At 38.3% G+C, this 22,665-nt stretch overlaps 2 protein-coding genes across 2 annotated transcripts in view; one reads left to right on the top strand and one right to left on the bottom strand.

Moving 5' to 3' along the window:
• Positions 1-224: 224 nt before the first annotated feature.
• Positions 225-15,210, top strand: FGF2 (fibroblast growth factor 2 (basic); the record flags this gene model as incomplete). The annotated part of the gene is made up of 3 exons (XM_010188892.1): positions 225-262; positions 7,802-7,905; positions 15,025-15,210. Coding segments are annotated over 3 exons (328 nt in total), but the record flags the coding sequence as incomplete, so codon positions are not given.
• Positions 15,211-15,489: 279 nt separating this feature from the next.
• The window catches only part of NUDT6 (nudix (nucleoside diphosphate linked moiety X)-type motif 6), a gene marked incomplete at its 5' end in the record, with an annotated part of 13,238 nt that continues 6,062 nt past the window's right edge, over positions 15,490-22,665 (bottom strand). Inside the window, 2 exons of the mRNA XM_010188891.1 lie at positions 15,490-16,107; positions 19,683-19,737. Of these exons, the coding sequence (XP_010187193.1) occupies positions 15,719-16,107; positions 19,683-19,737 (444 nt within the window). The remainder of the gene's footprint in view (positions 16,108-19,682; positions 19,738-22,665) is intronic.

The following is a 22,665-nucleotide window of genomic DNA, read 5'->3' as shown; positions in this document are numbered from 1 at the left end:
TATTGAATTCCACTTCTCAACTTTCATATTTTTAGAAAAGTGTTTCCAAATTGTGAAATAAATGCCCATTTGTAACTCTCTCTCAAATATGCTGGCTAGTTTAACTTGCAACTTGTCCTGACCATATATCTTGTGAAGGAGGGATAATCATGTATGTGTAATGATAAACTTACATCCTCAGTCCACTAGTGACAGGAATGCTTGCAGAAATCTCCTACCTGTAGAGCTCTGCTGGCAGAGGAGGAACACATGAGTGCAGTCAGTGCTTTGTCGGTTTAACATGTCACAACATCAGGACGTAATCTAAAAAAAAAAAAACAACCAACCAAACCCAAACTGTTGAATACTATTTAATGTATACGTCCGGGAGTGGTCTTGAAGAGGTTTGATCTTCTGTAAATTGTCTTACAACAAAAAAGAAAATGACCATTTAGTCATTCTGTCTTTCAGATGCTGGTAAGAATCTCTCTCCCTGAGTGTCACTGTTGGAAAGAGTGCACCTCCTAATTTCCTGCATTAATGGAAAGGGAGCTGCCAAAAACTCCCAAGTTCTTCTTGTATGATCATTTGCGTGTACATGTGGGTTCTCCAGAACAGCTGTATTTGTCCAGGAGGAACTGTGTGGCGTGGAAGACGGGAAAAACTCCCAGGCATTTTGGTGCATGTTGCAGTGGGGTTCAACATCCTTTTATGCCATGAATTATACTGGTTTCAGTGGAAATTCAGGTTAGGCTGTAGCTTGTATTGCTCCTCAGCCGAAACATTAGCAAGTACATACTCTTAACACAGCCTCTGTGTATTGTAAAGAAAAAATGTCCCCACTCTATTGTTTTTTTTTTTTTAAATATTACTGGAAAGCTTAAGTATTTCCACTCAAGCTACATCTGAAATGATGCGTTTTCCTAGTTAATGGTCATCTCCTTAGGTAAACATAGTTGTTTGGATAATCTGCCATATAGAGATACAGATGATATTATAATCAAGAAGGCATATGACTGTAAAATAAAATCTATACTGGAAATACTGAGAACACTGAAATACTGAGCTTTAGAAGGCTGTATATCTGTAACCATCTTTCGTGATAGCTCTAACAACGTTAGACAACAGGGTGCTGAGTTAGGGCTCCTTTTTCATGCTTTTTTGTCCTAGCCACAGGCCCTAGAAAAATGTCCTGTCAAAAATGAACATGGTCAAAATTTTCAGAGGGTTTAGTACTCTTTTATTTTAGCTCAGCTATGGTTCACCTACCTTTCAGGGAGGTGCTGTGAAAAACCATTGACAAACCATTGATGTTCTCTGCTTCAACTGTTGTGTTGAGATGCAGAGGTTGCTGCAGATCCTGGTGGAAGAGCTGGGATTCGGCTGCTGTAAGATGCAGAATTCTCATGCTCTGGAAATGGCTAACCCTCAGTTAGCAGCCAGAGACAGGGTTTGGATGCAGTCCGTCTGTGGAAAGCATTTTGCAGTTCAAGAGGGTGACAAACAGCTTGTGATTTTTTTCTTGTGGTAATCCTTTTGCAAAACAGTAGCAACAAAGGTATGTATAAACGCTTCAGCAACTGAAGGAGAGCTAAGGAGAGTCTCCGTCCTTTTATTAGGTGCAGGGAGAAACATAGTGACAAAGGATGAGGAAAAGGCTGGGGTACTTAATCACAAAATCACAGAATGGTCAGGGTTGGAAGGGACCTCTGAAGATCATGCAGTCCAACTCCCCTGCCAAAGCAGGATTACCCAGACATTATCCTGTAGGTCACACAGGAACATGTCCAGGCGGGTTTTGAATGTCTCCAGAGAAGACACACATCCCCACATCCTCTCTGGGTAGTCTGTGCCAGTGCTCTGTCACTCTCAGTGCAAAGTAGTATTTCCTCACGTTGGGCTTGAACTTCCTGTGCTCTAGTTTGTGTCTCTCACCCCTTCTCCTGTCGCAGAGCACCACTGAAAAGAGTCTGGCCCCATCCTCTCAACACGTGCCCTTTAGATATTTATAGGCATTAATAAGCAGTTTTCTCTTCTCCAGGCTGAACAGACCCAGGTCTCTCAGCCTTTCCTTATAGGAGAGATACTCCAGTCCCCTCATCATCTTTGTAGCCCTCCGCTGGACTTTCTCCAGTGGTTCCTTGTCTTTATTGAACTGGGGTTCCCAGAACTGGACACACTGCTCCAGATGTCACCTCGACCTGCTGACTACACTCTTCTTAATGCACCCCAGGATACCATTGGTCTTCCTGGCCACAAGAGCACATTGCTGGCTCGTGGTTAACTTGTTATCCACCAAATGCCTTCTTTGCCTCAGTCTTTAATAGTAGGATTAGTTGTTCTCCAGTACCCAGTCCCCTAAGCTAGAAGACAGGGAAGGGAAGCAGAGTGAAGCTCCCATAATCCAAGGGAAAATGATTAATGAGATGCTACACCACTTAGACACATATTATGGAGCCAGATGAGATTCACCCAAGCGTACTGAGGGAGCTGGTGTAAGTACTCACCAAGTGACTGAGACATGTAGATGTGGTGCTTACGGATGTGGTTTAGTAGTGAACTTGGTTGGTCTCGATGATCTTCAAGTTCCTTTCCAACTTAAATAATGCTATGAGAAAAAATTATTATGATAGCCAAATGACTAAAAAAAATTAAAATCACTGGACACATAATTACAATTTTCTGATTTGTACGTTTGCATGTGTTTCCTGTGCTGAACAGTTAAGTTTTATGATCTTACCTGAGGGATGGCGGTGCTGCTGCTGTGTGGGCGAGTTAACTGAGGAGGGGCTGTTGGCACAGCTGCTGGTACTTTACTCCTGTGTTTATGAGGGCACAAAGGAATCGGAAAATGTACTTCCAAGGAGAAGAGTGTGACAGGATCTCCTGATGTCACAGGCAGGGTGAGCAAGGAGAGATTTGCTCATCGTGTACTTTCAGATACTGAATTTCTTTTCCCTATAATTGGAACTTTTATTGTCACTTTTTGCTTTTGAGCCAGGTAGCTTTTAAACAGACAGCTTCTGATTAAAAACAATATTTAATGCCTTCTGTCCCAAAGAATGTAAATACCTACTGATTAATTTAATTTTGGTTTGAGAACTTTGTCTTTGTGGCTTGTTCTCTTTCCATCTTACAATACCACATCTGGTTTTCTGCTTTTAACTGTACAGCTTGCCAGGGCTGTATGGTGGCTTCTTCTGGGGCTTGGTATCTTTTCTTCTGGGAAAATTCACTGCAGTATTATGGACCATGTTGTTATATCCATAAATCACATTTTGCTGACCGAGTAATTTGTTCAGGTAACAGATTTTTGACTGTGCTGAATACAGGAACAAGCAAATGGCTCAAAGGAGAGTGTTATTTAGGATACTTTTATAATCCTGTTTTACAGTATTAGAAATTTTTCTCAGAAGAAGGCTTTAAATCAATTTCCTGAATTATATAGTTCAGTGCCTTAACTTTGTCTTTATTTCATTAATCTTTTCTAACCCTTTTTATGCCTTCCCAAAGATACCGCTTCATCCTTCTTTCTCAGAATTTCTGTCCTGGCATGAAATAATACTTGTACGTCTTGCACTTTATTTCTTCTTACTTGGTAGAAAAAGGGAAGATTATCATACTTGACTTATCATGAAGAGAAAGTCGTAATAGTAGTAGTAAATTTACCGAGTCCTTTTTAGTTGTCAGTGCATAACTGTCCTGTAGGTTATAATTGGGATAGGACATTTTTAATTTCATAACTGCGATGACATAGCCTTAGTCCTCAAGATGTTTGCACAGCATGATGAGTTCTCTGTTCTCACAAAAACAGCAGGCATTGACCAGAGACTTGCACTTGGCATTCATAATGAATTAAAGGGCATGCTGTGAATGTGAGCAGCAAAATATCTTACTGTTGTGCTGGCGGGGAACCCTCCCAAAGGACTGCCAGAATAACTGGGAAAACGTGCTTTTTCGGCCCTCTGTTAATTAGCTGTTTCACAACAATCTGTGCTACTTTTTTGGATTACAAACTCCTTAATTAGCTTACTCTCATGGATCTGGTTTTGAGGTTCAGGTATGCTGAAGGGAAATGTATGAATAGATCTAAAATGATGGCCTGTGTCTGAACTATTGCTGTTGGTGACAAAAGGTATGGATCATCAGGGTCAAGTGTTACATTTCTCTTATAGCTGATTGTACTGAGTTACATTGAGCTAAAGCTAGAATTTTGCTTCTAAATGATGATTACATGGTCAAAATGTGTTTGGTTACTAATGCTGTATTGTATCTTGGCATCTCCAGATCAACACAATATAATGGAAAATACTTACCTTGTGTTAATAAAGTCATAAAATAACGCTGAAACCTGAAAAACTTATGGTACTATTTTGGCTCTGTTTATTCGAATATTTTTTGGAATTGGAGAGGAAAATCCAGTGAAATTGACTTCTGCTTTTGGGGCTTTCAGTATTGCAGTGTTTTTCAAGCTATGCAGGAAAATACTTTTTTTTTTCTTCTTTTAAAAAGAGTAACACTTTTCACAAGCTTCTCTAAACCATACAAATGTTTTTAGAGGCCTTAAAAACTTTTACTAAAAGTTTATTTTTACAGAATTTGAACTTCTGGCCCAATATGACACTGTAGGAGTTGGTGTGCTTTTTTTGTCAAGAGAAAGTCACGAAACATAGTAATTCTGTACTGCAGTAATTAATATTACTTTTCAGCTATTTTACACAGCTGTTTCTTGTTAAGTCTGCGGTATGCTTGGGCACATCTCAAAAGTCCATTTTCCCCAGTCCCTGCCCAGAGTACTTCTCCATGTTCTTGCTTCCCCAGAGGGCAAGGAGTTGCGTTGAAGGTTTTTGAAGCTGTTCACAAGTCTGATTTTGGCCTAATAAGTCAGGGAGGGCTGTGTTTTGGATAGTTGATTCTGGGATGAAATGAAATATTTCACCTAACTTTTTATGACCGGAGATTTCTGTATTTCTTGGAAGTCTGGGGTTATAAGTGAATTATGAGAGTTGGGGTTTTTGGGGTTTTTTTTGGTTATTTTGGTTATTTTCTTTGTGCAAAATGCCAATAGGCACATAATTCCTAAGAAACCATTTTATCCTCTTTAGAGAGCAGCATTTGTATTAATATGGCTTCAGTTGTGTATACAAATTAGTGGGTTTACTAGTAAGTCCTGATGATACCTGTCTGTCTCTAGGGAATAATTAGATGAAGTAATTTTAGTGCTTAAAAAAGGGGTTGTGGCAATTATCCTAAATATTTAATGTTCCTGGTACTGGTACTATTGGAGTTTCTTCAGTCCTGTCTTTAGGAGCTACAGAAGTAAACCAAAAAGGTTTTCATTTGCACTGCAAAAATCTCTTCTTCCCTGCAACGAGAAGCCAAATAAACAGCAGCTTCCTTTTGAATCTCGAGAGATGCTCCTGCTTCAAATTTATGGTCACTTCAAGCATTTATTCTGGTCTCTTAAAAGGTCAAGCTTTTTAATACTGCATCTTTAAATAGAAAAACTGATAACACTTATGGAAGCAGGTAGGTGAATGAAGCTTGTGTCTGAGGTGGTTTATACCAGTATGGCCCATTGAACTTTCTTCACTAGGCTCTAACACCAGCCTTGCTGTACAGAACCAGGTACGGAGGTGAAGTAGTGATTGCTGTTTCTCATGAACCCTTCAAAGAAAGAAATCAGCAAACGCAAACTGATGTAAGGACTTTGGAGTGAATGGAGCTTAGCTGCTGCTTCCTCTAGCTGGGGTTTTACCATGGCGAGACCTCTGTATAGCATGCTCAAATAGAAAATGTTTTTAACTGATTCCAAATATAACTACTGGGATGCAAGCAGAAGGAAGGATAATTTCTAGTCTAGTTTGGTTTTGGGAACACTGATAGTCTCACACCAGATTTGTCATTTCCTTCATTCTGTCACCCAACGGACACATAACCTGTATGAGCTTGTGACACCCTGCTTGTCCCTTCTTTAGCTGCTGCAATCCTTTGACAAAAGTCTGCTTTGTCTTTGTACAGCCCAAGAAGGTGAGAAGCTGTTTCTCAACCATGCCTCATTTCTGATGTCTGTGTTACAATGATTTTGCTTCCTGTCAGGAAGTACATTTGCTCTTAAAAATCCCTGTTTAGTGGAGCTGTGTATGAAAGCACAGTGTTGCACATAAAAATAGATCTGGGCTTGCTTCTGATTGCTCTCTTTTAAAGTGAGAGAGTTTGCAGATGCAGGTTTCACTGGAAGTTATGGCCATCCAGAGTAGAGGGAAACCTAGGGATTTTGGGAGATCTACTGTTACTGAAATAGCTGTGTTTGTTTTTAGCTGAAATCAGTTTGAACTATACTGCCCGTGCAAGCTGGCTCAATGGGGTGTAGCTGTAGGGAATTGGCATATATTTGCTGTCAAGGGGAGAAGGAAGGACCACATGTCAATGGGCAAGTAGTCCAACGAGCTCATTTCAGTTACTGTGTGTGCCTTTTCCCCTTTTATAAATGATGTTTTAAATAAAGTTAGGTTTTCAGAGGGGGATGTTCTAAAAAATGATTGACATAGAACAGGATCTTCTGTGAGGTTTAGGGCAACAGGTACTTTGCTTCCTTTTCCTCCTCTTCTTCTCCAGAAAAACGGCAGTTCCAACACGATGTTGAGATTTCTTTTGAGCTGTAAATACACAAGTCATGTAGAAACTATCTGGTGGACTTTTCTATGGTATTTCAAATAGTTTATTGTATTGTAGTATTCTCTGTCCTGTGTAACTAATGCTTGAAAAAACTGAACTTTGGGGTACAATGTCACAGACAGTCACATTAAGTTTAGTCTGAAATGCGGCATAGGTGCAACTTCCTGGCTCTGCTTGTTTTAACCACTTCGAGGCTTGATTATTTTTTTGTTCTAATGCAATGATCTGAACAATCAGGGAAGAAAAAGGAAGACAAAAAGCAAACAGCTCTTTTGGATTTAGGTGGAGACCACTTTTGGCTTATATTTATAGCTTGAAATAAGCTATGGCAAAGGGGAGAACATTTGTCTTTTAATGTAAACTACTGGATTTGAGTTGTGGCTAGAAAAATCAGTTTAGACGTTGTTACTTCACAGGCAGTAGCAAAAAGCTATGTGATATGACCTTACAGATTTTCAAAAAACTATGACTGATCATTTTTAAAAATAATTGATTCAAATAACCCCACTTTTCTTGTTCCTGATTTGTATAACACCATTTCTTATGTCTTTGCTATCCTCATCTACTTTTGCAGCTCTTTCTGTTTGTTTATTCTAACCACTTATTGAGTGTATGATGTAAAGTAATTGATAACTTCTCCTGGGAACTGCCACAATGTTGAGTGAGTTCCCACAGTGTTGCGGTCCCGAGTGGTCTTAACCACAGTGCAGACTCTTGCGTCACTGACAATCTGCTGTATAGAACTGCATGCATTCGATGCCTGATGCTGTTCTATAAACATAAAGAAATATCTCCTTAAGAAACTTTGCCATTAAAAATTCTCATTTTCTATGAGCAGCTGACTGTACCGTAAGTGGTCCTTCAAGGAATTTTAGGGTTTTTTAAATTGCTTTTATGTGAAGTGAACATAGATTAATAACTTGTGCTTATTGTTGCCAATTTGACTACAGCTACTTTTTGCGATAAGCATTCTCTTTGATGAGAAATGTGATCAGAAAGCTGGAGGTTGAATGCTTAATGTCTTTGCTGCAAGCTGAAGCTCAGGCTTTCTCTGGCTTTAGGCTTGAAGCATCAGGCTTCACTATCAAGTGCTGAAATACCACGATGGCTATGAAAATTTATGTTTGTCTTTTTTTGTTCTCAGTCAAACTGCAACTTCAAGCAGAAGAAAGAGGAGTGGTGTCAATCAAGGGTGTGAGTGCAAATCGCTTTCTGGCTATGAAGGAGGATGGCAGATTGCTGGCTTTGGTAAGCGGCGTTTTTCATGTTTCTCTCTATATGTGTATATCTGTATTGGTATGTACCCTCCTTGCTCTGTATTGAGTAATTTCTCCTCCAGCAGGATTTACTCAACTTATCTGTGTGTGATTTATCAGAGAGAAATTAGCTCTGCAAAACTTTTGTCAGTTAATTGAACTAGGAACTAGGAAGAGATGGAGATATCTGCTATATACAGTAATCTGTATATATTGTTTTCTCTCTATATATTTTCTTCTTTGTAGAGAATCAAGTTTTTTTGGCCATATATTCTTCCAAACTAGAAAACTGGCAAGAAAAATATTTTGGAAAATGTGATGATAAAATGAAGAAGTTATTAAATGTAGGTCAATTAAATGTAGGTAGTGTAAATTCCATGCAAACACCATGCATTTTATTGGTATCAGCTTAATTTTAAACTGTGTTTTAAAGCCAACAGCAGACTCTAAAAGTTAGTAAGGTCTCCCAGAGCTAGACTGCAAATTTTGCTTTAAAAGCTGCAGTCTCATTTTGCTTATGAGACATAGAGACTGTAAATCTCTTGTTCATATTTATAACCTTCAATGAAGAGAAAGTTTCAACACTTGTCAAGTACCACTGTATATTAGTAGATCTAATAAATTACTACAATTTTAGTGTGAAATCTTCCCCAATGCTTTGGTATCTTGAATACAGCCCCATTCAGCTTCTGTGCAAGATCCTAGCAGTAACAAACAGGTGTTAATAATAAAGTGAATTCCTAACCCCAGCTGAACTGCAGCTAATGAAGGACTCCTGCAGAAATTCTGATTCCCCTCAGTTGTGCCTCTGCCTCAGTGAAATTAGGCTGAAGGCAAACAAAAAACTTGAGCAGTTTTAGACACGAGCAGGGAGCTGTGGTGTGGTCCTCTGCACCGTGTGTCTCTGGCTCCAGGAAGCTGATGTTATTTATGCCCGTGAATACAGTTAAAGAACCTGTTTCAAGTTACAGTGTTATTTAGTTGGGTATTGTGTGACAGCTCAGTTGAAGAAAATGTGAGGAGTAGTCCGCTGTGCTATTCTTGAGTTAAGGATAATTGGGAATTTCCTGTGGTGCTGGTGTGCTGGCATTCAGCTTCCCGTTCAAATTGCCCTCCTTACCCTGAGCAGCAGTGAATGGTCAAAATAGGGGATTTAGGACTCTGTAAAATTATAAACACCTGGCTGAGTTTATATTTGGGATTTCCACTCTACTGTTGCGTGGTGGGTTTTGGCTGTGTCCTTTGTGTAGAATATGCTTCTCTTGCAGCTATATGCAGCGATTTTTATCAGCTTAGTTCTTGTAAGGTGATGTGCCTGGAGACTGTCTGCCGTTCACTCAGATTTACTCTCTCAAAATCTGGTAAAGCTGGGTCACTTTGTGCTTCTCGTTTGAGCTTGTAAAACATTTGTTTTGTTTTGTTTCTGGAAATGGGTATTACTTGAATAATGTTTACCGCAAACTTTACTTCTACAGCTCTTCATTTTTGCTATTCATAGTTTAAAACTCTCTACGCTTAAGATTTTGTTCTTCAACCAGCCTGTTTCACATCTAATGAATACTTCTGCAATTTCATGATCATTTTTGGAAGCACAGGCAATGTTTTTTCCATGAGGATTTCTGTACTATAACTTCCATCAGTTTGTGGCCAGTTGTGCCTCTACTGTTTTTTGCCTCTAAACAAGTTCATTAAACTGTTCCTGATTGCCAGCATCTCTTTTTCAGTTTGAGCAGCTTTGTGTTTCAGTGAGAGCTTTGAAAGAACATATGCTGGAAATCTTTGTGGTGAAGTGATCTTGACAGTGCACGTGAATTCATATCTGCAGAAACCTTTGGTTATTTATTTTAAAATGTTACAGAACTTTAATTTCTAAATACTTACTTAGTTCTCTAATACACTAGTCACTCAAGTACTATTCTATGCTTTTCCATCAGTAATTTTGAGTAGCATATTTTCCAATTAGGAAAAGATTTTAAAGGCAAACTGCTTCCTGGATTGAAGAATCGTAAACATGGTGAAGCCTTCACAATTTCTGTGGTGAAACTGCTGGTCATGGTTGCCTTCAATCTTTTTTCCTCATCTGTTCACATTCTGGGTCTCCCATATATCAGCCTAAGCTGATGTTCTTGTGCCGTGGCACATTGTGGATTTATTGCATAATTACCGATACTTTGATCTTTAAGGATCTGGTTTTTCAGGATACTGAGATAAAGAATCTCTTTTTGTATTGCACACTTGTACACTAACTTGAACATCAGTTCACAGACTTCATTCCCTGTCCCGGATATGTTTGGTACTTTTTGTTATTGCAGGCTCTCTTACCTGTACTTGCATGTCACTTTGTTTTATGAGCCAGGTTTCTGATCACTGTGTGAAACAACCTTTTTCTTAATACCTAGCAATCAGTTATAATTTTGGGTAGGCTTCCTGTTTCTAGGTAAACACCTTTTACCATCTGTTTTGTTTCTTCTTTTTTATTACTTTTCAATGTCAAGGATCAACTTGTGTAGTAACATTGTTTTATGAATACATTAACATCTTAAAAAATACTTTTGCAAATTATTATTCAGGCTTGTTTTTAATTTGGCTGGATGTTTTTGTAATTACTTTGTTGAGACGTATCTTCATGGTTTGTTCTGAGTTGGGTTTTGCAAAATTATTTATTGCATAGCCAGCACAGTTTGCACTGGTGATTTATGTGGTGGTGCAGCAGATCACATTCTTGTCTTGAAAGCTGTTTGATACGGCTTTTAATTTAGCAGTTTCATGCTCTCTGTTCACTACCAGACTCAGTTGTTGTGGGGGAGAGGTAACCTTTACCAGTTCAGTCACTGGAGGAGATGGCTGATTATTAATGTAGCTAGATAAAACCTCTCCCTGAAAAATGCTGTTTTAAATAAAATTTTTTGTGCAGAAATGTTTTTAATGGAAAAATTGAAATATTTCACTATTAGATTTCATTTTGACCTTCTATTTTCATTCAATTATAATAATGCAATATTTTTACTTTATAGAACTAGATGTTTTTGATTATTTAATTTTTTTAAGAAATTCCTCAAAATCTCCCATGAAAGGAAGAATTGTGTTTTTGACTGACTTAATTCACAAGAAATAATTTGTCATTTAAGGATATGAACTGCTCATTCCATCTGTCATACTTACGTAGTTTCATTATGACCGGGCAGGTTTTGCGAGTCTGAAGGACTCAAGGGAAATTCTTTTTTTTGACGTTATGGATTAAAATTAGGGTACAAGAATATTTGTGAGAATAACTTTCATTTCCTGCCCCTTTCACAGTTAGAAAAGGCTAAATATGATCATCACCTTTCTCAGGTCATACTCCATCTGGTGTGGTGGTTACAAGTTAACCTTCTGGCTTCAGTTTCGAGAATGAATAAATTTGAGGAATTTTAATTCCTAATCTGAGTCCAAAATGTCAAAACTATTAAAGTGACATACTGTGATTTTAAGGCAGTTGCAGTTTGCACTGAAAATGAATCAGTGGGTGGCTTTTGGCTGTGCAAATAAGGGAGGAAGAACTTTGTTGCAGGAAGTTTCTGCCTCTTTCAGTCAATTAATGTGCTGTGGCTGAATCACCTTCAGGATTTCGGCATTCATTACAGTTTGGCTACTGTAAGCGGTGGCACACAGTAGAATGTAGTACAAGCACAGCTACAACGAATATTGCTTATGTTCAAAACTGCACTCTGTGTTTTAGTCATGCAGATGTCTTCTGGCTGGAGGTCTGTCTTGGCAGCAGGTAAAATACCGACTAGTGGCAGGGCGGACGCTGTGTCCCTGTGGCTGCTGGGTAGCACTCGCTCCCTGCCATAGGCCCAAGAGTTTTTCCTTTCTTTATCCATCTCATGAAGGGCCACAGAGTTCAGGTGTTTCATGATTGCTGGGAAAGCTTTTACTGCCAGGTCACTGCTTTGAATGCAGCCTAGACCAAAGTGTGTTTAAAAATCCCATCGCTATCCAGGGGTGCTCCAGGGGCTGAGGTCCACAACATGGTGGCCAGCATCCCACTCCTGCCAGACAGCAGTCCAGCTTCCCAAGTGTCACCCCTGGCAAATGTTAAGGAATACATAGTTCACGTAGCCTGAACTATCATTTGTCACCTTAATGTTCACTTTTATGTCAAAATATTTACATTGGCAACGTACTGTAGGAAAGCACTGGCATTGTGTATGCTTTGTGGAGAAATAAGGACTTGGGCGTCCCCAGCAAACCATACGGACTATTCTTTAGCCTGAAAGTCTATTTGAGGAGTTAAATCTATTTTACTTTTTAAACCTAAGAAACAGGAGGGAGGCTACATAAAACCAATGGGTTTCTTTGAGGATTTAGTGCTCAGGAGAGGAGATCATGTGAATTTGCCTTTTGTCTGTACATGGAGTCTTGCAGTGGCCACCATTTCTTTCCTGGTGGAGGTCGAAGCTGGGCCAGGCAGCTTTTTTTCCACCGGCGTTAAGCATCTGATTGAAGTTCCCAACTCCACGGCCGTACCCTGTGGGGTCTGCATGGGAAGCGTGTGTAGAGAAACCAGGTGCTGCGGTATTTGGAGATTGTGCTCTGCCAGGTCTGACTGTGGGGCACGTCCTGGCTGGGTGCTTCCAGAAGTGCCACTGGTTTGAGTAGGAGGCGAAGGTGAGGTGCACGCCAGCTGCAATGGTCTATTTGCCAAAATTTTCAGCTTGGGCGATTCTACTGAACTTGCCTAAACTCTGCTTAAAGTTTATTTATTTAATTTTTTTTAACACTTCTTTTCTTTATACTGTGCCCTCTTAAGGCTGCTGTAATTAATTTCAGGCTTGGATCTGTGGCTTGAAATGATTAATGCATCTGTTTCACATTGTTAGAATGAAATGCATTAAAATACAACTTATCTTGAGAAAGATTTATTTAAAATACAAATCATATGAACATAGTTAATTTGATTTCTGCTCTTTGAAATGTAAAAATGTTATAGAAATGAAAAATTGCATATGGATTTTCTTTTGTAAGTTCTTTTCCTTAGAACCCAAAATTTGTATCTGAAAATGGTGGAAGGAAAAAACCTTGTATTTGAAGACATACGTTTGGAGACAGATCACTATGCCAGACTGCATTTGAATGACTTAATCGCTTGTAGCTACAGGAGCTTGGCATACGTGAGGAGTTAACTCTTCTCTTGTATGTTTTTGTGCATACTGTATGCAGTGTAGTTGTTCCAAGCTCACTTTTGAGTTCTGGTTGGATACTTTGTGTATCCGTGAATGTTAACAGAAGATGGTAACAAAGAGCAGCCTGCTCATTTAGGGAACGTGTCCGCATTCCCTGTCTCCTCTCCAAGATTTCACATGTGTTCTTTTAATGACTAGCTTTACCCCTCCTCCAGCATTTCCAAAACTTTTCTGGGTAAATGAGTATGACTAAGTTGATGGACTGACAGATGGTGTAATAGGAAAAGAAAGTGCCCTGCCCCTTTAAGTTCCTTCAGTGTTGAACTTCAGCCATCTTTGTGTTTGAGAAAATAATTTTTCTTGTTTCAAGCGTAGCTTCTGCAGGTAGGTTTGCTGCTATGACAGCAGTACTGCTCATTGACAGGGGTTTTGCTGCTGCAAATACACCTTGGGATAAATGCAGTTAAACACAGATAGTGAGCCTCTTCCTACAGAATGAGAACTTGCTTGAAGCTATGTACGTCCTCTTATGTTTTTGATACAGAGGAACCATGTGGTTTCTTTGGGGTAGATTTTGGAAAATTAATAAACTTTCCTATTTTCTGTTGGCTATGAACAGCTATAAATAGTAGTGACAGTTAAATTAGCTTGGTTTTAATTCTCCCAAGCAATATTAACTCTCCAGAAAAACTTGAGGGTTAAAGTCATGCGATAGGTAGTACCTACCTTACATGATCTCACTGTTATGAACGGGACGATTTGAAAATTAAGATTCTTTCTCTTTGGTATGGTTACCCTGAGGGACCAGTGGTTCTGCTGTATGCAAAGATGAGCAGAGGAAAGTAAATCACACTGTAGTCCTTAATGGCAGGCTTACCTGTTGAGGGTTTATATGCAGTTGATTATCTTCTGTCTGATGGAGACCAAATGTAGAGTGTAAGAGGAGACATAGAGTAATGCCCCATAATGGTCTCCAAACAATTTCAGCTTTGGGGTCTTCTCAGCCAAGAATGGTTTCTACATATTTAGTAAAACCTAGTGAATTTCTTTTCCATGAACTTCTCCAAAAGTGACTTGAATCCATGTAAGCTGGGGGAAACCATGAATTCCTGTGGTAAGGAGCTCCACAGCTCGATTTTTACCTGTCATGTAAAGACCCCTTTTCTTTTATCTGTAGGTGTAAAGGCATGTTAATTCAATGTAGGTGGAGTAGTAAGACTTACTTCCAGAAGTAGAGTAATTCCATTGAGGTACTTCTAAACACTGACAGAATATGCTCAGTTTCTATGTAGAATAAACCTGTTTGCCAGGTCTGATCTTGTCTTAAAATTATTTTTAAAGTTTTGAATTTAAAAAAAATCTTCAGCAGATACAGGCTTGAACACTGTTTCAGAGTGCTATAGATTTGAATTGGCTTTGGGAAGGTTACATCTCAAAATTAGAAAAGAATAGGCAAAGGCTGAAATGCTATGCCATACTCTTTATCTAGTTGATAAAAAGGTTGGTTTGAGGAAGGGAAAAACTCCCTTTTCTCCGACATCTTGTTTTTCCTTTTGGTTAAATTTAAACATAGAATGAGATGGCAAAATTGCTGAGCTTGGAAGTCATCATCTATCAGTAAGTGCCAAGGGACAGGGTTCTTTATTACTGAATGAGTCTGAATTTCAGATCAGAACAAAGATTTACATAGTAAAAGCAAACTACAATCTTCTTGGTCTGTGTTAAAGACAGTAAATGGATCATAGTTAAAAACTCTTCTTCTTGTAGGTGTGTTTTACCAGTATTTTAACAACAACTCTATCTTTCTTTAAAAATGAAACCTTAACGTGAATTTCTTAAAACTAAATGTACTGCTAAGTTACATTCTTGGTAAGTTACTCTGATGAATCTGAAGAATTGATTTGTTGTGATGGAATATCAATAATCCTCTTCTCTTTTCCTTTTAGAAATGTGCAACAGAAGAATGTTTCTTTTTTGAGCGTTTGGAATCTAATAACTATAACACTTACCGATCGCGGAAATACTCCGATTGGTATGTGGCACTGAAAAGAACTGGACAGTATAAACCTGGACCAAAAACAGGACCTGGACAGAAAGCTATCCTTTTTCTTCCCATGTCTGCTAAAAGCTGATTTCCACGGCAGATTCCGAGCACATGTGCCACACTACACTGAAGAGGTCAAGTTTCCTGCTCCTCTCCAAAGCAGACAAAAAATAAACAATTATTTGCTGATATTAACTACTTTTACAGATACCAGTTAAAACATGAATGTTTCATAACTGTCTTTATATTGCTCTTTAAACGTATCATGCCAGTGTGTGTGTGGAGGTAAAATTACTTGGAAAATATATTTTCAGGATTGATAACAGTTCTGTTTTCTGCTAGATAACTAAGTAGAGCTATTTTATTTACCTTATGTTTGCTTTACAGAGTAAATCAAAATAAATCTTATGCACACTTACAGGAATATTTACCTTTTAAAATAATTTATATCTCTATAGGTTATTAGAGAATAGAGTAAATAATTACTTTCTAATAATTACCTAAAAATAAACTCCATGGATAATTTTAATATGGTCTAAATTACTACAGTAACAAATCTAAATTATTATTATAATGAAATGTGAAATTTACTGCTATCATTTAATGTTTCTATAGGACTTGGGCAGCTCCCTGTGGTATAGTTTGTAGAACAGGCCTGTGTAGACAGCTGGAAACTCTCTCATGGTTATGTCAATTTTATCAAACCCTTCCCGGTATCCATAAAGTAAGAGTTTAGCTATGTTGCTGGTGATAGGAGTAGTATATTTTGTCCTGGCAAGCTCCTCAAGGTCCATCCATTCACACCTCAGGCACTCCTGCTGGCAGAAGCTGATGCTGAATGAGGAGGGCTCCAGGCGACAGACGATGTACATATCTGACTTCCCAAAGGCTCCAGGATGTTTGTGTTGCTGTCTTATGCTTAGGATAGACTTGAACTCTGACTTGATGCCAGTCTCTTCGAAAACCTCTCGAACTGCTGTGTCTCCTAGGTAAAAAGAACAATCCTTGTAATACATATACGAATAGCAGAACAGTCTTTAAACCTTTTGATCACAGAAAATTTCTAACTCTTTGTTCTGCTTCATAACCTTTTCAGAATCTAAGCCTGTTAGTTTCAACACCAGGATAAGCTAATTTTTTGGTTCCTGGTCAAAAATAATTGCTAGATGGCTTTCTTGTGTATATCCTACAAAATGATCAAAGTAAGAAACTTTTGTAATGCTGTACAGGGTGTGGTTTTGAAGTGGACATTCTGGTGGTTGCTAGCTCCGCTGATCTCTTAATCCAAGATGGCACTGCACCATCTTTTCAGTCCTTTGAATCTTAGCCTGTCTCTCTCCCTGCCTCTATCCAGTTTCAGGTTCAGACCCTGTGCAGCTGAACACACCTGCATGTATGTCAGATCGCTTGATCTTTGTTTCATTGCACTTTACTACAAGGTGTAACAGCATGGGTAAAAGTATTGTTTGAAGAAAGTTGGCACTAAGTCCTTTTCAAAATATATCTGGTCTCTTGTGACATTTCAAATATGCCATAATGCCAGTATAGCACAGAGCCTGTTCTTGCAGAAAACGTGCTGCACACGTACACTTTGCGTGCACCAACCAAAGTGATGGAAGTGTTCACATTTCCCATTGCAAGAGTAGGTGTAACTTCAAGGGTCTGGAGGGCCGGTGTACTGCAATTAAAGCCAGAGAATGACCCATCTATCCAGTACTCTTCAAAAGAGAAGATTTTTCTCTTTAATAATAAATTGAGGAGCCCAAATGAGATTTTTGACATTCCACTTATTTCTCAAAATTTTTTAGTTACACTGTAGCCCAGTTAAATCCTCCTTGCTGGGGATAGCTACTGGCAGGTAAAATACTAGGTTTTTTTCAAATTAGGTAAACTCATAGCTGTGTCATCTTTGAGTGGTAAATTCATATAGCTGTTTTGCAATGTTACCTGCTTCAGTTAGTTCATTTGCAGTAAGAAATAAGTGTGTTGGCTTACTTCCAAAAGCAAAATACATTTTACAAGACCTTACAGAGATTCACCTTCCTACCGAACCCTGTATCTTGACATGTCAGAGGTGAACAAAACAGACATTTTAGGGGTAATTTTAAATACTGAAAATAATTTCAGGACTTGCAGCGGCTAGCAATATATAAACGAAATGATTTATCCAGCAGAGGCCAAACAACTGTATATTAATGGCCCTGATTCTGCACATACTTCTGCCTCAGCTCAGATTTCATCTTGTAGTGGAACGATCTGTGTAAAGTTTACACCAAGTACATGGTGGGACTGGAGACCCACTAGTACATGCTGTCTGCAGAGCACAGATGATTGTGACTTTACTGCAGTATTAATTAGTTAGAAGGCTGCTGCATATGAGGAAAAGTACATGGGAGAAGATACTAATTTACCGTTACTGACCCATGGAGAGACTGCATTTTATGTTGCCCAGAGAGGCCCCTGCAGTCCCCTGGTTTAAAATAGTGGTTATGCCACTCCCTGTGGCAAGTGGTTTTATTATCAGGCAAAGGGCTGTATTACACAAAAGTGGTCAAAGAAGGTGAACGACTGAGATCATAAGGAATTCTGAGGCAAGATATGGTAAGAAAAATGAAATAATTAGAAATTTAATTTAAGCTTTGAGGTTTGCTTTTAGATAAAGTGCCTTTTTCTGTTCTCCTTTTATTTAAATGTGTATATATATATATATTTAAGTATATGACAGTTGAACTAGAAGAAACACTAGGGCTTGAGCTTCAGAAATATTAAAATACAAAATTGTGTGCACTTTTTGCTTAATTTGCATTATGGAACTCTTCAAATTACTTGTGCAAGTCAGTTTGTACTCATTCAAGTAGGCAGCCATATATTTTGTCACTTCATATAATCACAGGATCTTCAAGCATTGCAATTGTAATTGTAATCTGTAATTGTAATTTTAAATTTAGTCCCTTGAATGACTGTGAGTTTAGAATGTTTGATGTAAGGATAAAAAAGTAAAATTAAGCTCTACTATATTTTATGCTTCACTAATTTATATCTTGTTGAACTATTAAGATGTGATGCAGAGAATCATGACTTTTATTATTATCCAGTTTAGCAGTGGCAGGGGGGGAAGCTGTAAGATACTTGTTTCCTCCCAGGTCTTTCTCAATACCTACATCCAGTCTCCAGCCATAGTCTCACCTGTTATTTCAGGGACGGCCACTGGCTTGCTCAGTGACAGTATTCCCCTGTGGAAGCTGTAGCCAGCGCTGCTCATTTTTTCCTTTACTACAAAAATCCCTCTGGTTTCTCCTGGCCTACATCTGTTCTCTGTCACTAAAAGTGAGCTTCCCCAGAGTTGGGGATTCTTTTCAAAACATGAATCCATTTCACTTCATTACATGTATTTGCACTGTCAAGCAAATAATTTTGATTTCTGTCACTGTGTTTGACAAAAAGACTTAGTTAAAACATGAACCGTGACAAAAACTACAACTCAACCATATCCCAGTAACTAGAAAATTTCTCCTTGTATTGAAATAATGAACTGGAATACAAGCCCTCCACACATTGTTGCAGGAAGACTGTTAAGAGAATATAGAGATATTTCTGTGAAATAGATTCAGGAAACTTGGGCTTGATACCCAGTTTGCCAGAGCTGCTGCGTTGCTCTCAGCAATATTTCTGAGTTCAGCATTATTTATCAGAATAATCTATTCATATCCAAATACTGCTGTGGGCTAAATTAATGTGAGCAAATGCAACTTTTTAAACCAAGTCCTACCTACTAACTGCAATATAACTTAAGAATTAACCAGTCTATGGATTGTAACTTTAAGGGGTGAGATAGGAGAAGAAAAAGCACAATTTTCTGTCTCTTCAGTAAACACCCTTGTTGATTCACCTTTGAACATAACTTCAGCAGTATTCATCATCAGCTGTGCTACACTGGGTAAAAATTATGGCTGTCCTCAAATCAGCATTGTTTTTTAATACAGAAGTGCCTTACGTTTTTGGTTGAAAGTAGGTGCCCACAAGACTCAGGCTGCACTTGATGCTGGTCCTGTGCCCAAGAGCTCTTAGTCTAAACAAATCAAATGGACAAGGGTGGAAGGAAACAAGTGTATTTATTTTTGCACATAAAAATGGAGAGTTGGAAATTTTTGCTCAGTACATCATTGAGCTCACTGCCCTGGACTCCAGTGTGGGCTGAGCTCGCCATTTCAGTTTTATTTGGGTTATACACGAATTACATACACTGATTACCTTAAACCTCTGCACTTTTGGCTCATGTTACAGCATATTCAACAAGCCTAGAAAAAAACCAAGCTGGTTTCAAGCACTTGTTTAAGAGAAATTGTGGGAAAGCATAAATGTTATAAATACAAAGCTGCTCTGCCTTGAATGTAATGTTACCCTGTTACCATTAAGGTCACAGGATCATGTCACTTCATCTATTCAACATTAATTCAAAGAAGTGATTAGTCATAGGAGTGATGTGGGTCACGATGTATTTTAGTATTGTTAATGTCTTTATAATTCTGTTGACGTCTGACCTGTTATCCTATGACTTACCAATGTCTTCACCTGGATTAGACAGACCTCCTGGAAATTTCCATGCATTTATAGTCTGTAATGGAAGAAAAAACATATTCATGAAGTATGCAGTCTGTTTTGTACTAATATGAAGGAGACAATTAACATGTGATTTATTTAAACTGAAGTTGCAGTATTGTAACTACTTTTACCAATGTCAGTAAGGCTTTAAGTAGGAACTTGGTTCTTGCTAATGTGATGATTAGAGATACCTACAGTCTGTATGAAATATTGGAATAAACCACCTACTGATGGAAAATACAAGCTAACAGTCATTAGACAATGTTGCTGCTAGATAAATAGAGTAGTTGAATATTTTAAAAAAGCTGCTATAGACTATATAATCTTATATTTAATCACTAATGTATTCCACTTCCATGTTTTTGGCTTTTAAAAAATGTATATATATTTAATCTTATAGACAGTTATTATGATTGTAGTACTGTTCTACACTGCACTGGCTTTAAGATTACTTTGTGTGTCTGTAATAACCATTTAGCGTAACTTGTAGTTTGTTTTTATGGAATACAAAACCTGAGGCCTTGTTTGAGATTGCTACATAGAAGCATTTATTGAATTGCAATAAAGTTCAGTACTTAAAATATAATGTGCAGTGCAGACTTGGTGCTGTTGTTGATACTGGTAAAGGAGTCCCAGCTCCTACATATCTTACAAATGCTTTAGGCTTTACCTTTATATCTCTGTACTATTCCTTCTATTTCTTTCCTTATTAAAAGTTTATGTAGGAAGGAGTTAACCTTCAAACAGAAATTGATGCCATAAAAATGTACACTGGGAAAAAAAAAAGAGGTCACTTTTCTTGTACATGCAGCATAGAGGAGCAAGTTGTGTGCTTTCTGGTGATTTGAAACCCCATCGACTACATTGGAAAATGTTTTTTTCTGGGCACTCTTAAAGGGCTTGGATAGGAATTTAAAGTAATAGATTAAAAACAGTGCAGATGGAAAAGACATATATTTGTCTGTTGGCTTTCAGATTTGCTTTCAGTTCCTGGAAATCTTTATGTGTTGTGGAATTGTCCTTTCAAGATTAAACCCAAACAGCTCTTAAAATTCCACTAGCTGCTTAAATTTGTTTTTTAAGCTTTCAGAATATAATTTCTATTAGAAGACACCATTTCAGGGAAATTGTTTATTTGGGGGGGGAAGGCAAAGGGAGAGGAGTGCTGGAACTGATACTGGGAAGCAACGGTCTGAGCCAATTTGCTTGTACTAAGATGCTGTATTTGCTGACTGCACAAGAAATGTATGGGTATTCATACACTTCAGGTTTTATACTTAATTTTATCCACTCGATATGTAAATGGAGGACGAATCAGAAATAATCACTTTTCTTCCTTTCACCTTCCTCACTCAGTGCACTGGCAGCTTTGTTCTGGAAAGGTGAGCTGAAATGGTTGACCTGGCATGTACCCATTCCACATTGCAGAATGAACTGGGGAAGGGTGGTGCCAGGCTGGTTCTCTGCTGTTTTGGGGCCAGAGGCTAAGGAGACAATGTCTGGCGAGCATGAAATTGTACCTAGAACCTGAATAGAGCATCTGGTGCCTCACTGTAAAACTGGGGAGATATTTGCACTTAAAATGGCTGTGGGTGAGCTTTAACAAAACCACAGTGTTAAGAAGTTAAACCTTAAGCTTCCTGGACTTAGGAAACTACCATTTCTTTCTAAATATGCAGAATGTGCATCTTCTGTTTTTACTCCAAGACCTGTTTAAGATGTTTACTAAAAGGTAAATATGCAGTTTTATAACTTCTGTGTGCAGGAAAGGAAAAATAAAAGTAGCACTTCAGAAGTTTATTATGTACTGTTCTGTTTCTGGAGAGTCTTTAGAACTAGAACAACTTTTGGAGCATATAGCTTGCATGCTCTATTTATGCTTTAATTGGTAATTACTGAATGTAACCCTGAAGGTCCTGCTACAGAGAAATCCTTGAAAAATTCTGCTTTATGGCAAGTAAAAACATAAAATTAATTATTTACAGGAAACAAGAAAAGAGTGTTTCTCTTCCTCTGAACGCTTGTGTTACAAATTCAACATGTGTGATTGAACCTGCCTATGAAAGCACCCTTCACTGAAGTTCACTGACTGTGAAGACAGTGAGATTCTGGCTTAGTTTTTAACTGTATGAAAAGAAAATTATGCATCCAAGTACACTTCAGTTACTGTATATAAATTTTGGTTGCCTCCATCTTAAAATTGCAGTTAATCTCACTGTCCTAGAGACACTCGTCAATTTGCAAATGAAAGCATAATAGAAGCTAAGTATATTTTAAGTGGAATAGCACAGACAACAGCTAATGAGCTAGTAGTGTTTCTGCTGTATTAAAGCCTAGGTCAGCCTGACAGCAGCTGGAAGACATTACCAGTGATGGATGCGTGGTTACCTCAAGCCACATCACATGACCCACCATGGCCACACTAATGCGCGCCGGTTTGGCATTCTTAGTAGCAAGGTCAGGCACTTCAGTTTGTGAGTAATTAATGATCTTTACACCTGTTTTACAAAGGTGGTCTTCAGGTCATGGCCAACCACGTTATTGCTTATTTAAAGCCACAGATATGCCTGTAATTTTTGAAACCAAACAAAATCAGAATCCTTCTCCTGAAATCTGCTTCAAGCCATGAGGGTTTTCCAGAGGTCTGCATGAATCCAAACACAAGGTCAGGGACTCCTGGGTTAGTTACAGGAGAAAACAGAAAACTCAAAGCAGAAAGGATACTTAATTAGGCTGATTCAATCACCAGTTAGAATTAACAACAAAGCCACTGATCTTCAAAGTCTATCTTTTTCTTTTCCCTCCAAACGCAATACAGCAATCTGCTGAGAGATGCGTTCCGAGACACTACTGCAAGGAAGTAACTTTAACTATCACAGTTTTGGACTGGAATGAAAAGAAAAATATCTTTGTTTTATACTACAGAGTAGGGTTATCGAAA

Source organism: Mesitornis unicolor, unplaced genomic scaffold (assembly GCF_000695765.1).
Source record: "Mesitornis unicolor isolate BGI_N332 unplaced genomic scaffold, ASM69576v1 scaffold36787, whole genome shotgun sequence".
Taxonomy (NCBI): domain Eukaryota; kingdom Metazoa; phylum Chordata; class Aves; order Mesitornithiformes; family Mesitornithidae; genus Mesitornis; species Mesitornis unicolor.
Note: the sequence above shows the minus strand (reverse complement) of the source record. Positions and strands in the feature narration are given on the sequence as shown.